This window comes from Lycium ferocissimum, unplaced genomic scaffold, assembly GCF_029784015.1.
Source record: "Lycium ferocissimum isolate CSIRO_LF1 unplaced genomic scaffold, AGI_CSIRO_Lferr_CH_V1 ctg258, whole genome shotgun sequence".
Lineage (NCBI taxonomy): Eukaryota > Viridiplantae > Streptophyta > Magnoliopsida > Solanales > Solanaceae > Lycium > Lycium ferocissimum.
The window spans coordinates 120,699-137,528 of NW_026722498.1; the positions used below are offsets into that span (position 1 = coordinate 120,699).

At 31.3% G+C, this 16,830-nt stretch overlaps 1 protein-coding gene across 1 annotated transcript; it reads left to right on the top strand.

The window, feature by feature from the left end:
* The first annotated feature begins 13,308 nt into the window (after positions 1 to 13,308).
* On the top strand, positions 13,309 to 16,527 carry LOC132043537 (transcription factor bHLH78-like). The gene is made up of 7 exons (XM_059434017.1): positions 13,309 to 14,474; positions 14,935 to 15,000; positions 15,128 to 15,196; positions 15,292 to 15,363; positions 15,459 to 15,530; positions 15,687 to 15,786; positions 16,176 to 16,527. The coding sequence occupies exons 1-7, from the start codon at positions 13,527 to 13,529 to the stop codon at positions 16,211 to 16,213; spliced, it is 1,365 nt and encodes a 454-aa protein (XP_059290000.1). The 5' UTR covers positions 13,309 to 13,526; the 3' UTR covers positions 16,214 to 16,527.
* The last annotated feature ends 303 nt before the right edge of the window (positions 16,528 to 16,830 follow it).

Genomic DNA, 16,830 nt, shown 5'->3' on the forward strand with positions numbered 1-16,830 from the left:
ATATAAATCTTAAATATAGTGCTCTATAATCATGAATCTTATAAGGGTTTGATAATATTTTTCAAACAAATTGATACAATTCCACACGATTATTCTGAATGGCTCGACAAAACTCGACCTTATTAATTACTAAAATACCAAAAACATGACAAATCAAGATTTTCAGTATGATGAGTACAAAAATATATACTGGAAAAAAAAAGTACAAAAATATATATCAAATAAATACTGGTGGTCCAATACTCCCTTTTTTTGTCATGGTCTAAATTAAAACTCCTATGCTATATAAAAATAATATGGTTGTTCATTCCGGTTCCCACCTTTTCGATCGGTTGATGAATTGAACTTGATTTTTATTTGATGGATTACGTAATTGTCTTTCTTGTTAATTTGTATTTAAGCACAATGTTAGCACTGAACTAGTACTTTTTCATGCATAAATCCACATATAACACACCTAGTCTAGATATATATAAACACAGTTACATAACTAATTAAGATCAAGGAGCGCTTTATACAAATTTGATGTTTATAGCTCACGCAAAAATTTGTATAAGGAAATTCTGAAGCGTCAAAATTACAACACTAGCGGACACTAATGACGATATTAGGCACGACAAGCATGAATCATGCATGATGACTCTAATGGAAGTAGCAAAACCAGGAATTTTGCTAGCACTAAGGATTTAAGATTTAAAGTAGACCTAAAACATAACTTTTAACCTATATATGCAATACTATTTTGTATGTATATAGTACAATTTCTGACAAAGGGTGTTCAATTAATCACCCTTTAGTATATATAGCTACGCCACTGCCTAATGGTGTTTTTAGCATTTTAATCATCATGCACATTGATAATAAATCTCTCGTATAATTTGCTGTAGAAACTTGAAAATGAATTGTTCGCAAGGAACTTGCGCTGGTCAAAGACAATGACTGAGGCTATAAATGAGAAAAATAATACTGCAAGAAAAAGGCTACGAAATAGTTGAGACTAGAGAGTCCTATTAATGACATAAATGCCTGGCAAAATAGATAGTCAAATATTGCTAAAATCAAATGTCTAAGCGATCCAATAATAGCTCAATTATTGACCTTAATTAGAGCATCAAGAGACTAGCAGCAGTTTATAGTGTTAGATATCATCCTATTGCATAGCAATGGAGGTTTCAATGACCAGCTAATTATCGGTATTAATTAGGTCGGGCAGTCGGTGTCATACAGTCGGTGTCATACAGTGTGGAAATTTCATGTATCCACGTTTTCTAGTAGTAATATTTATTATGTCATCAACTACTATAGTAATTATGGCTCACGCAGCTATAAATACTCCCTCCGTCCATGCTTTACTTGTTTATTTTGATTTGGCACACCCAAATAACAAATAAAATGATAATTTTACTAAATCAATCTTAATTATTATATGTTAAAAATGAATTGGAAATAATTATGATATTTAATAATAAGGGTAAAATAGATATAACATGATAAATTGTCTCTTTATTTTTCAAATTGGACAAGTAAAAATAAACATCTATTTTTAGTATAGTGGACAAGTAAAAATAGATAGAGTGAGTACTTTTTAAACTACCGATATAGTTTAACCACTTATAACATGTTATTATCATATTTTAACATTCGATAGTTGTGATGATAGGCCATAGAATTGGGTTTAAACAACGACCTATGTTAATATACGATAATAATTCAGTTAATAGTCACGGAGATGAATTTAGGATTTGAAGTTTACGGGTTTTAGATTCAAGCCCTTTAAGGTTACTCGGTTCAAATCAATAACTTATATATATGATTTTCTTTTTTTAAGAAATTAAATACAGGATTTCGACAAAAGTTACTAAGTTCTGTCGAATCCGTACCTTCTACTCTCCCTCAATGCACTTCTACGCAGTCCAGTACTCCATCCGTCTATTTTTACTTGTCATGTATACTAAATATAGTTGTCTATTTTTACTTGTCCAGTTTGAAAAATCAAGAGATAATTTACCATTTGTTACCTATTTTACCCTTATCATTAAGTATTGGGTTGGAGAGTTCAAGGAATTTTTAGTGGATGCACAACTTTTTAAAGTATGTTTTATTGATTTCAATGATTAGGTTAATTAGCAATAATTAGGGGTGATATATTAAAATTGCCATTCTATTTTTAGCTCTTCAATAGGCGTGCAAGTCAATACATGACAAGTAAAAATGAACGGAGGGAGTGTTTGCAAAATATTAGTGAGAAGCTATTTTTGCTTGAAAAGGATGCCTAACCACATGCATCTATTGCAAATCCATTTACCTTTTTCTTTTTTCTCTTTTTTTTTTTTTGCTTCTAAAATCTTATTCTCCCACTGCATTTGCTAATTGCTAGGCTGGTAGTATGATTGGAAATGACTAGGAGTTGTGAATCTGTGACCAATTTGTTGTTAAAAGATCCCTATAAAGACCTATTTAATTACAGATCATTAATTCATCCCCGCTAGCAATTTTGAAAACCAAGAAGAGAGGAGAAATATTTTTTGGCTTTGAAGAATTTAATTTGCGTCAAATAAGTTAATTAAGGAATAGAACACTACGTGTCAAGAGGTTTTCTATTCTCAAAATTCGAATATTACATGACCTCTAAAAAAAGTTTCTTCAAATTTGGTAGATTCAATTAAGCTACTAAAAGATTAGTCAAACATACGGAAAGGAAAAAAACAACCTCATGCACAACCCATGCTAGAAAGTTGTCAGCCTAAGCATAAGATATTACTATTAAGTATTAACTACTGAAAATAGCGAGCTTTTACTAGCCTATAACCACTTATTAGACTCCCTATTTATATACTACATTTTAAATTAAAAAGGCCGAACCCATCGACAAACACCTGTGATCGTCCATTTCTTTCACTTGAGCACATAAAGTGGCCCTTGTTCCATTTAGAAACTTCAGGTGGGCCATTCCTATTCCACTTAGACATTTTTTGCGCCACATTTGAGTAAAACCAACACCAACCGTATCTCACGCGGATTAAGTGGCCAATTAAATTGGCCACCATTTAAATTGTGCCAACTCAATTAAATTGTGCCAACTCATTTTAATTGTAAATTCACTAATTTGTAAATTCGCTTAGTTTGACCATTAAAAATTGGGACTTTTTGGGTCGGTTGGATGTGCAATGAGGTGACGCCTTTTTGGTGTTGGTTTGCTCCGATAACGGTGCAAAAAGATTCGGAACAGAACGACCCAATTAAGCTTGTTTAAATGCAACAAGGTCACTTGTTGCTGCGAAAGGTTTTACCTAACACAGCACCGTCTACGGGTTTGGCCAATTAAAAAAAAAGGCAACATCATCCAAGTAATGCTTTACCTACTAAATATCTTTACAAATTATATTTTTCTTGGAATCAAAAAATTGTGTAGTCCTCAGATTCACCTTTCATCCAATGAAGTTTTGACATGTGACTTTAGTTTTTTTTCCTTGTTCTCATTTTTGCCCGCATTTATTTTCTAAGACAATCCACTAAGGAGGACGATAGTTTCTATTTTTATACCAACCATGCTTTAAAAAAATTAATTTTGTAAAATTTTGTTTTTAAAAAAAATATTTTTTTTACTTTAAACTACATTTATATACATATTAAGGAGAAATATTTACGAAACGTGACGATAGTTTTCTATTTACAAAACATAACATTACAAACATATACCAACCATGCTTTAAAAAAAAAAATTAATTTTTGTAAAATTATTTGTTTTTTAAAAAAAATTAATTTTTGTAAAATTATTTGTATGAAAGTTGTATGAAATGTGTATATCTCGCTCAAGGCTTAAAAAGTTCGCTCAAAATATATATATATAAATTTTTTTTTAAAAAGTTTAAAATATTTAAAAATATAATATGTATATATCGAAAAAAAATTCAAGGCTAAAAAATCCGCTCAAAATTGTGAGTATGAAAACGGTATGAAATTTGTATCTCTTATGATACCCCACTAAATGGGCCTTCAAGGCTTAAAATTTCTTATTAAATGTCACACATGTTCGAGTATAAAGTTCATGTTAGATTTCAAGGTAAATATATAATACAACTACAATAACATTGTATACAACAATATATGATACAACATTCAACACTTAAAATAATCGCTCAAATTTTTGTGTATGAAATGTATATATCTTGCGAAAATAAATAGATAATCGCGCAATTTAAAAAGTTCGCTCAAATTTTGTGTATAAAAAAACGTATGAAATGTGTACATCTCTATCAAGGCTTAAACATTACGCTCAAAATTTTATGTATGAGAATGGTGTGAAATGTGTATATCTCGCTCAAAGCTTAGAATTTCATTCACATTTTTTGTATATAAAGTCAATCGTGGTATCAAGTAAAACGTTTCCGGAAAATTAATACAACTACAATAACATTATAACAACTTTCATACAATATTCAAGGCTTTGTGTTAAAGTTTTCGTTCATAATTTTGTGTATGAAAATTATATTAAAAATTTCGTTCACACGTACACATTTCATGCATTTTTCATACACAAAAATTGGAGGTAATTTTTTAAACCTTTGAGCATAAAAAAAAATATATATATAATTTTTTTTTTAAAAGTTTAAAATATTTAAAAATATATATATTTCAAAAATAAATATTTTCTGAAAAAAATAAAAAAACGAAAAATATATGAGTAATCCGTCATATTTCGTAAAATATCGTTACCATGTTTTGTCACACTTCCATAATCCCCATTTAAAATTATCATATATATCCATAACTTAAAACACAAGAATCTACTCTTTTTCTGAATTTTCAAAAGAGTCTTAAATAAGTATCCTATGTTATTTTCCCTTCCACATATTCTCACTTTTACCATCATTTTTTTCTTATGATACCCCACTTGGGCCTAATTTTTCCTTTTTTTTTTGTAATTGGTCAATATTATAGTGACTTTTTGTGAATACTTTTTGCTCCTTATTAAATTATTTTTTACTCCTTTATCTCAAAATATTTGTTACATTTCGCTTCTCAGGGTCAAATTACATAAACTTTAACAAATATTTTAAGACTCTTTTCACTATATTGATAGGAGAATTGCAATTTATAGTATTTTCAGTATATTTTTCGAATATCTAAGTTTTAATTTTAAAATATTTTATTAATCTAACTCAATTTAGCTTTGAAATTAGTCAAATTGCCTTTATATTTTGGGATGGAGAGAATATATTATTTGTCCTAATACGTTCTGGTAAAATTGGGCTAATTTTGGAGCCAAATTTTATTTTACAATTGAAGTGTTTATTAGGTATTACAATATCTTATATCCTTAAAACGTCCAATATTTTGCTTCTTTAGTGAGCTCACATACGCTTATTATCCTAAAATTCTTTTTCAATAGAGTTTTAAAATATTTTACTTTATTAATGTACTTTAATTATTATTTATTAATCTTCTTGTAGGATCGCTAGGTTGATTTGTGTAAAGATTCTAAATTAAGGCTATATTATTGCAGTATAGATTTGAAGTTATTGAGATTTTTTTGTTGTGTTAGATGATTCTAGAGAAGAAAACATGAGTTTTGTTAATACATGTGAAAATAAAATACATTATTAATTTCTTAAATGCGTTTAAGTTTAGCGCACAATGAGTTAGACGCAGGGCGGAGCTAGAGTGGCGACGACAGTTTCGATTGGATCCGGTAATTTAGGTTCACAAACTTTGTATTTGTCTATAAATTATTAATTTACTATCAAATAATCTAAAAAATTAGAAATTAGAATTCAGAACTCATAAACTCCAAATCCCGGCTCTGCATCTGAATTGAAATAATTTTATTAACAACGAAAGTTAAAATGTTAAGAGTTTGGCATGGGCCTCACGAAACTAGTGTGTGTGTATATATATATATATATACACACGCACTCTTCAATTTTTTGTTTGGTTCCCTACTAGGTGTCCGGTACTCACATTGAGACCCGCCTGATTTCTGAATATTTTATATACATATAAACCTAAATATTATTATACATTAACTTGAAGTTGTCGTTATAGGAATACATATAAGTTCAAATCCTAGATTTGTCTCTAAACATTACCTTTTTTTTATTTTTCACCTGGAGTCCGATACCTTTAATTGGGTCTGACTAAGTTCGAATTTACGTCGGAAAATCTCACATTAGGAGTAAAAACGCTCATTAACAAAGGAGACTTCATACCCTAAAATCCAATCCACAACCTCCAATTAAAGTTAAAGAAATACTTACCGCTTTGCCACAATCTTCGTTGGTCTTTAAACATTACCATCATTCTTATGGTAAAACGTGGTGTTACTTGTGGTTGGCATCCGAAGACAAGATTTTCAATTATATTACTTGCAAGATTGAATCTGTGGCCAGGACTTGGCAACTATGGCTGGCAGAGCGGAGCTAGCCTTTTGGTTGCAAATTCCACCTAATTTAATAGCTTCAGTTTAAGCTTTATATTTATATTAAAATTTTATTAACTATATATAATTATCAATTTAAAATTCAATAACTTTAAAGAATTATAATTTCAAATTTTGACTTTGATTCTTATTATTGGCCGGCATTGCTGCTGCAATTTTTGAGGCATAACAGTGTCAAATGTCAATCGCCGACCCGTATTCCCAGTACAGCCCAAATGTCTAACAAATAATTTGGTTTGGACATATCACATATCTATGACAATGTATTAATTCGAGGTTTCACCACGTTTGTTAATAAGAGATTCATCGACAAGACTAGATACATTTAGTACTATGTAACATCCTATTCAAAGGGTCAATTGATATTTTGTAGCTTTTATAAATTTATTTTTAATTTTATATTTTTCTTATCATTCTTTTTCAATTTTTTATACATAAGAAATTAGAAAATAATACCTAAGAAATCTTTCAAGGTTATCTTCTTCTATTAATGTATGTAAATGACTATGTTTACATATACTTCCTCCTATTCGAAGAATCGCATACTCATCTCAAGGAGATTTGCTTTTGTAATCCGTTATAGTATCTGTTATTTTAGTTATACACAAGAAATTTTTGTACGATAATTTTTCTCTATTCAAATTATATATAAGCAGACATAGGAGATCATTTCCTTTTCACGAAAACATGCATGTGCTTGTTTGTTTTCTTTTATTAATGGTAATTCAAGACATATTATCTTGGAAGTATTGCATGAATAAAATAGGAGATCCGGTCATCTTTAGTAGCAGCATTAATTCAATTACTTTTTAAACTCTTTAATACATCTCTGATATAATACTGTAGTAATGGAATAGAACAAAATAAAATTGCAGATCCAATAATCTGGCAGAAAGCTTGGAGCTTGGAAATGCAGTTAATGCATAAAAAATTGAGGTAAAAATCATTTACCCTCCCCAACTTTGCTTTAAAAATCAAACTGCCCCCTCAACTTTGAACAATAGACATTCTCCCCTAAGCTGCATAGTTGAGGGGGGAGTTTGATTTTTAAAGCAAAGTTGGGGAGGATAAATGATATTTACCCTAAAAAATGCCCATCTAAACTTCGCAAAGTAATTCATGATCAGGATTGATGTACGTGGATAATCAAAGTTAAGTTATATCACAATGAAAGACCTTTAAATTCAGAATGAATATATCTTATTTACATCACAAACCTAACTAGCAAGGGCGGAGCTAGGGGTGTAGGGGTTTATCCAAATTTCTTCTCTAGAAAATTAAATTATACACACACATATAATTTAGGGAAAAGGGTAAAAAATACCCCTCTACTTTGAGAAAAGGGTTAAAAATATCCTCCATTACAAATTTGGGTCGAAAATATCCCTCCCGTCATTAAAGTTTTCGAATCTACTCATGCCTTAACAGAAATATCCAACATAACCCGATTTCATTTTTAAACCCGCTCCATTTAAACCCGACCTAACTAAATAAAAAACGCATATGAGTTACCCGCTCCTGTGCCTAGTGGCTCTAGATGTAGGACTCGGGAATAAGTTGGTCGCATATGGGTTTTTTATGTAGTTGGGTCGGGTTTAAAATGAAATGGGGTTATTTTGGGGTAGGGGTGGGCATGTAAAACCGAAAAACCGGACCGAACCGAATTAATTCGGTTTTTCGGTTTCGGTTTGATTTCGGTTTTTTTTTAAATAACAATTTCGGTGTTCGGTTCGGGGGTTATTTTGGGGAATTTTTTTTTTTTTTTTTGAGAATTTACTACATGAATACAATTTTTTTTTTTGGGAAAAAAAATAAGTAGACAATAATATTATAATATTTACATACTCTTAGCAACTAAATGAACATTACATGACAAGTTAAATGTTTTATAGTAAATCAAATTGCTATATATAACGGACGTGAATAACTCTAATACCTATTTGTTGTTCATACTTTTATACCAAACTTCCTTTTTAAGATTTTTTTGGGTTTTTTTCTTACCTTTTCTACTTCCTCCTTATTCTCAACTTCTTTCATTGTTCCATAAAAAATAAAATCTCAGTTTTCATTTAACACTAAGGATATTGAATAGTATACTAATAATTTAAGTGTTGATTTTTATTATATATAGTATAATAAAAATGTTATACATAGAATAATATTCATATAATTTGTTTCACCTATTATAATAAATTAGATATAACTCACATAATTTAATTATACACTATATAAAATTTTATATACCTCGTATAATTTTATTGTACGTTGTATAATACATTATATTTTGTATATAGAAGATATTATCTTGTATGTGTGGATGATCACTATGGTTGGATTCTAAAGTCATCAAACCTTCAAACATTTAGTCTAGCGTAAACCTCGTAACTCGAAGCAATCAAGAAGGAAAAATGAAAATAAATGGAGAGATGTGTAATTGCTAAAAAAACCGAATTAAAAAACCAAAACCGAACCGAACCGAACTTCAAAAAACCGAACCGAACCGAACTAATTCGGTGCGGTGTTCGGTGTCCACTTTCAAAAAACCGAAACCGAAAAACCGAACCGAACTTTGAAAAAACCGAACCGAAAAATCGAACGCCCACCCCTATTTTGGGAAATTTGAGAATTTCCGTTAAAATAGGGGTATATTTGAAAACTTTAATGACGGGAGGGGTATTTTTGACCCAAATTTTTGTTGGGTTTACTTGATAGGTAGGGAAAAGAAGTAGAGGGAAAATAAGTTGTTCCATCTTGATTTATAAAATAAGCATTTGTCCCTCATTGATAGTGGAAAGAAAATTTAACACTCCTTCTTGTTGTTAAAGGGTTAAGAAGAGGGTCTCCCCTCGCGTCGTCGTCGTCGCTCGATTCGGATTCGGTCAAATGATTTGATTGATAATCTTTTGAACCAAATTTCGCAAAGGTTTCTTTCCCGGATCAATTTAAAATTTAACTCCGTTTTTTTACACTGTAATTTTTCTGAAAGGTTGCAAGCCTTTTCTGAAAAGTTGCAAACCTTTTACCAAACAGTGCTTCAATGGCTATATATTTTCGTTGATCCTCAGAATTTTTACTTACGAAATTTTCTGATATTCTTCTTCTTCTTCTTTCTCCGCACTTCTTAAAAACTCTCCTGTGATATACTACCTTCGAGTGGTTCGTCGTCATCAGAATTTGTTGTACCGCTATTTTGGTGAGTAAATCGTTCTATCCTGGGAGGAAAGATTCCAATACCTCGGGTACATTGAGGGGAATAATTTCCTTAAGGACACACTGTGAATTCAGTGGGCTCGATTTGATTTTCCATATAATTTAACATACTGTTCATATTATTTTTCAGTTTCTGTTAATTTCGTTTTCTACAGTTTTGCAGACCGGACAAATTTCGTTTTTCGTTTTGAATTATTCTAAGTTCTTTTGTTTCAAAATATTTTTTGCAATACAGAATTAATAACAATTTGTAACGGATGATATTTTTAGCCCCTTTCCCAAAGTAGAGGGGCATTTTTGACCCTTTTCCCAAAAATTTAATTATCTTTTATGTATATTATAGATGTTGAATTCCTTTAATTTCTTCGTGAGTTTAACTTTTTTTATATTTTGTATATCTTATATAATTTATTCGTGTGTTTTAGTTTTTTGTATTTTGTATATTTTTTTATAGTTTAATTTGGAGTTAGACAGAGAATTGATTGATCGACTCTTTCCTTAATCTATTGCACAACGTAAGCCACACTTCTAGGGAATTTGACGCATAATTAGTCTTGGATTGTCAAAGTGACATCAATTAATCCTTATAGTCTTGGATTGTCAAAATGACATGCAAAGTTAAAACGACTCATTGGCCCTTAGTGTACTGAAACTTCTTACATCGTCACATAAAATTCACTATTAACGAAATAAATATCTAGTTATGCCAGAGTGGAAGAGATGTTTGAAGAATACTTGAATTCATGTTTGTCATTGCATTTCGAAGAAATGGAGTTGAGTAATTGGTTAATATTATTACTATTATTATAATTAGTATGAGTATGCAAACCCGACATTAGCCGATTTAACTGGAGAAGTTGGACTTAGCGCAACGATTGACCTGTCCAAAACACGTTTAAGGAAAAAACACGTTTAAGGATTCTTAGAAAATTATAATTCTGGGATGATTTGATAATTTATGTATAAACTTGCTCATGAGCTAAACCAGTGCATTGTAGCAGTCCTCCTTGTACTCTCTCGAATTTTATGGGAAGGTGTTGTTGCGTTTAACCAGTTTAAAGATACTCTTAACATAAAGTAATAGTATTTTTTTAATCAATCTCTTATGATTTTTTTAAAACTCATACCATTAAAAGTATCACTATACTTTATATGTATCGTTTTTTTTTTTCCTTATCGATTTTCACTGTGTTACCCTGTTCACACGCCTTAATTCCTCCGTTGAACGAAGTTTCACATGACCCATCATCACGATTTTAGGATAATTTGGAGATTAGCTATCTGCCACCCGTACCATTCAATTATTTATAGCTATCGAAAATCGAGTCAATTCCACTTTACCCCTTAACATCTAGGGGTTGGGAAACAATACCCCTCCACATGTTGAATGGGAACGATAATCCCCTCTATGAAATAATTTCCAGCGAGCTCTTTCTTTTTTTGAATTAAGATCTTATTTTTAGAATTAAAATACAAAAATATATACCTATTATTTATTAGATATAAGTTCATATATTTGCATAAGCATAAGCACTCAAACAAAATGTGTAGTTATTTCAGGTAACCAAGCATTTTTCATAACTCTCAAAGAATTGCTTATATGAATATAATTAGAAAAACATTCCATATAGGATAAAAATCGGATTGATTTTTTTTTTTTTTTTTTAAATTGTCATCTGCTTGGCTCATCCGAGTGATTTTGAAAATAGTAAAAAATATACGTAAATAATCAATTTTATGTAAAAATTCTTGAAATGTATCTTAGAAGATGGATTACTACTACACAAACTATTAATTACTTTTGTATGTTCTTTGTATACTAACATTATTATGCCACAGTTATTAATGAACTTATCCTAAAAATATCTTTCTTGAACAGAACTCATGGTTCCACGTTAGAAATTCATAATCTGAAAATCATTTAGAAAGTATCCAGTTGAGAATTTGAGGATTATGGAAGAAATTATTGGTTATATGAAATCGATCGGCGTTTTATTTGAGTGCTTATGTTTATGCAAGTATATAAGCAGTTTATATATATAGATAAGAGAGATATTTTCGCATTTAGTTCTAGAAATTAAAAACAGAAAAATTTCACCCGAAAATATTGCATAAAGGGGTTACCCTTCCCATTCAACATATGGAGGGGGTACTATTTCCTAACCCTTAAATGTTAATGGTGTAAAGTGGAATTGACTCCCAAAAATCCACATGCTTCTTTTTTTTGTTAACATCTCCAAGCTATCGGTAATGGCAGTAAATTGACTCGCAAATAGGGGTGCTTATCGGTCGGTTCGGTTCGATTTTGTGAATTACCGGTTTGGTTTATCAGTTTTGGGTTTGTGAATATTCTAAACCAAAACCAAACCGATAAGATATTCATTAACGGTTTTCGGTTTATCGGTTTTTGGTCCTTAACGGTTCGATTTTTGGTTTAACCAATAAAAATGCTCCGCTATTTTTTTTTTTTGCTTTCTCTTGTTTTCATATGTTCATATATACACTGCCTTAATTGATAAAGTCTACACAAATTACAAGACAAGAAACATAAAATGCACTGTAGCAATCTTTCAAAAACAAAACAAGGCCAATTCACATTTCATAAACAAGGCCAACCCCATTTGTTCATTTGAGAAGTGAGAAGAGGCAGAGACAAAAGCATCGCAAGCCATAGTTTCGTATGAGAATTGAGACTTTGAGAGAATGAGCGTGCATGCGGTAAGTAATTTAGAAATAGGTCTTTATTTAAAAATTAAAATTTAAAGCCACTATATATAATTAGGGATAAAAACGTAATTTTAATATAAGCTTATTGGGTTATCGGTTTAACCATTATCTAAATCCTTAAAACCGAACCGATAACCCAATAAAAAATTTACAAAACCGTTTATAAACCGTTAACCCAATAACCCAATATCGTTAAACCAATAACGTTTGTATTGGTTCGATTTATCGATTAAACCGGTTTTTGCACACCCCTACTCGCAAATGGGCAAAAACTGCAAGTGGGCCCCTATGTCATTACCTTGTTATCTCCATACTGTCTCGCCGAACTATTGATTATGATACCGGTTGTCAGGTCAAAATTAACCTAAAATTACTCTTACATACTATGACATTGTCGCTTTTTGGGACAAGTCTGCACAGATTTTCAAAAAGGATCTCACACCATTGAAGTATCACTTCCTATATATGAAGCTTTGTCTTCTAATGAATTCAATGTGGACTTTGTTTGTACACCAACAAATATTTGACTGAGCACAAAATTTAAAACAAGAAGAGCAACAAAATTTGTAACTTATAATATTCTTTCCGGTCCACTTTACTTGTCATCTTTATTAAAAATAGATAGTCCAAAATAGTTGTCATTTTAAAAATCAAGATATAACTACCTACTTCCTCCGTATCAAATTGAGATCAATGAATAAATAAGATTAATTTAGTCAAATTACTCTCTTAGTTAATGTTTTCTTAAGAAACATGCAAATCAAAACATGACAAGTACAATGAACCGGAGCAAGCATATATAAAATTATAAAAATTTAAATTTGAATTTGAATTATATCTAAATTTTTATTTTTTTTTTAAATAAGTTTTTATAGTTGAAGTTTCCGCATTAAACTTCTCCTTCCTACACACTGCCGGTTGAATTCTTCTGAACTAAATAAATAGTTCTACTCCAATAAACAAAAATGTCAGACAAAAACTTTTCCTTTTGGCCTATTTAATACAGTTTCTCCCATACCACCAACAATAATACCAAACACCTTCAAATTCTCTTTCTCCCACTATAAGTACACATTTATAAAATCAGAAGGCAAAAATTAGCCTTAACTGAAGCTCATTCTTGTGAAAATTCATCTTAATTTCTACTTTCATGGATAAAGACTACTTCTCTAATGGTGGAATTCAACCACCCTTACATTTTGAACCCAAAATTCCATTAAATTCCTTACATTCACCTCAGGAACTAAATTCAGATTACTTTATGAACACTCATTGGGACAATAATTCTTCAGATCAATACACCCATTTTGATTCAGCTTTGAGTTCTATGGTCTCATCTCCAGTACCCACCAATTCTTTAAATTCCAACGATAGCCATAGTTCATCACTACGTGAATTGATTGGGAAATTGGGCTCAATTTGTAATTCTCCTTCACCCCAATTCACTTATGATATTAGTAGTATTAATAACTGTGATTCTACTAGAACTTCATGTTATACTACACCCTTAAACTCTCCTCCAAAATTACACATAAAAGATAAATTACCCAATTCAGTTCTTATGAATGCTCCCCCATTTTCTTGTTTTGATACCCGTAGTTTCAATGGCAGGAGTCAAGTTGGGCTAAACAATGAAAAATCGAGTTATGGATCTGTTACTGGGCTTAATGGGAGAGGAAATTTGCATAGAAAATTGAGTAGCCCTTCTCTTGTACAAAACAAAAATGCAGGCAAAACCCAGGTGGAAATTTTGAAGTTGGGCAAAATTTCAGGTCCTAATGCCAATTCTAATGAAGAATGCTCTGTTTCTAAGCAAGTAAAAAGTGTGTTGAATTCTAGGAAAAGAAAAGCAGTTTCAAAAGGGGAAGGAAAAAATTATGAAACTGAGGATGGTAAAAGGGATAAGAGATCAAATTCAACAGAAGGTAATGGGGGCAAAAATGGAAGTGTCAAAATGGAGGAACAAAAGGATAGTGAAAGTGATGAAGCTGAGAAAGGAGCAAAAGCAAATCAAAAGATTTCTGAGCCACAAAAGGATTATATTCATGTTAGAGCAAGAAGGGGTCAAGCTACTGATAGCCATAGTTTAGCTGAACGAGTAAGCCTCTAAACTTCTTGATAATATTTCTGGTTTGTGTTAAGAGTTATGTGATCACTTTTATTTACTTAATTATATTTTTAACACATTTTTAGGGGCAAGTTTGATTCGTTTTCATGGGCCAAGTAGCCTACTCTGATATCATGTTGAATTATGTGACCATCTCACTTTTTTATAATAGTAGTTTAGGGGCCAGCTAGCACGTATCTCGACTAATTTCACGAGATACTTGCAACCTCTCACCAGCAGGTACAAAATTACTTTATCCACCAACATTTGGACAGATAAAAGAAATCACCATAATTTAAACCGGAAATCTCACAAGTGATCCCCTCATCTAAAAATTCAAAGTTAGAGAGAGAGCACGCTTTTATTAACTTGATTATATGTATAACGGTTTGAAGGCCAAATTTTCATCTGTAACAGTGTTTACCTATCGCCTTGTTTGCCACTTGATTAGGTTCGTCGAGAGAAGATCAGTCAAAGAATGAAGTTTCTGCAAGATCTTGTACCAGGCTGTAATAAGGTTTGTCCAGTTGCTACATTAGTTTCTTCAATTTTTTCTTTTAGTTTTATCTTTGGCCACATGGAAGATTAAGTTTTTAGCTGCCATCTCAAGTCCAATTCTAACCTAGATGAACAATTTTTACTAGGTGACTGGAAAAGCACTGATGCTCGATGAAATTATAAACTATGTCCAGTCGCTCCAACGCCAAGTTAAGGTAATTCAAGATTTTGATGAAGCACACTGTGAAAATAGCCCATGACATGTCTCTTGGTTCTTCTTCTAATTGATCTATATTGCAACATTTTGTAGTTCTTGTCCATGAAGTTGGCTTCAGTTAACCCAAGAATGGATTTTCAGATAGATAATCTCCTTCCCAAGAATGTGAGTGATTTGATAATATATCAGTGAATGGCTTCACTGTAACATTTATTGTACATTCTAATGGAATTTCTTGGGGTTATTTTTCTTTCTTCCAGATATGTCAACCAAATGGCTCTTTGCACCAACATGTGTTCCCATTAGATGGATTTGGTGAAAATCTTACTCAGGTAAATAAACCCGTTTAACCACTCGTCAGTTATATGAATCCTTACTGACAATGTCGTTCTATTTCAGCTCATTTCGTTCAATGTCATATAAAAATAAAAAGTACTAGAAGTTCAATATTTTCTACTGGCAATTTCTGATTGAGTTCATTTTTCCAGCTTCCTACAATATGTGAGGAAGACCTCCAAAGCATTGTCCAGATGGGATTTAACCAGAACTCTAACCAGGATCTGATATTGCAGTCACAAACATTCCCTGGTAAGAAAAGGGGAAGCAATTAGTAGTATTTTTTTTTTCTTGGGGAGTGGGTGTGGGGGGGTATGATTTGACTTGGCACAACTATTAAGGAGCCAAAAATAGAATGATAATTTTACTATATCACCCTCTGAATATAATAAAGGCAATGTTTTAGGAAACGCATTGATAAATGGATATAGTAAATAATAAGGGTAAATTAGGAACTAAGTATTAAATTCTGTCTTGGTTTTCTAAATTGGATAGGTAAAAGTGGCCATCTATATTTAGTACAGCGGGCAAGTAAAAATGGATGAAGGGAGTATTATGTGTGCTAAAAACAAGTATAGATAGCGGCCACTTATACTATGAATTTCAACTTGTGATTAATATATTTGTTTCTTCTTATGCAGTGCCTAATTCTGAGTCTCACATGAAAATTGATATGTAATGACCATCCATTTATCCACAGGACCACAATTTAAGGCCCCACAGGAGAAAGAGCCTGCTGTATACAAGCATAGATATTTAGTTTAATCTGATTCAGAAATTGCTAATTAACAAGATTAGGAGTAGGATTAAGGGGTTTATTTCACACTTATTGTAATCTACAATTTGTTTGAACATTCTAATTTTTGCTTTTGTTTCGGTATAGTCTTTACTGTATAATTTAGGAACTAAGTCATCTTGGGTGCATGATGTTACGGCACCTCATGTAAGATATATTTCTCTGTAAAGCAATGAAAGATGGAGATCCTATTACAAGCTTTAATTATTCAAATAATTTTCCCATTAGTGTTCTTTTGGGTAAATCAAATCAGTTGACAAGATATATCCCAAATCTTCCAAAAGATTTTGCTTATGGTTGGTGTCAAATTAAACAGGATTAAATCAGAAATTTTCCAACCATTTATGATTATTAGTTATGTTGTAACCAGCTGTATGAGTGGCCTTCTTAGCTCAAAAGTCTCATAATGAATCATTTAATTAGTTACAACTCTAAGTAATTAGTTTGAGATGGGAGTCAACCATGTTGACACATCTGTTTCTAATAATGGTGGCTCTCGA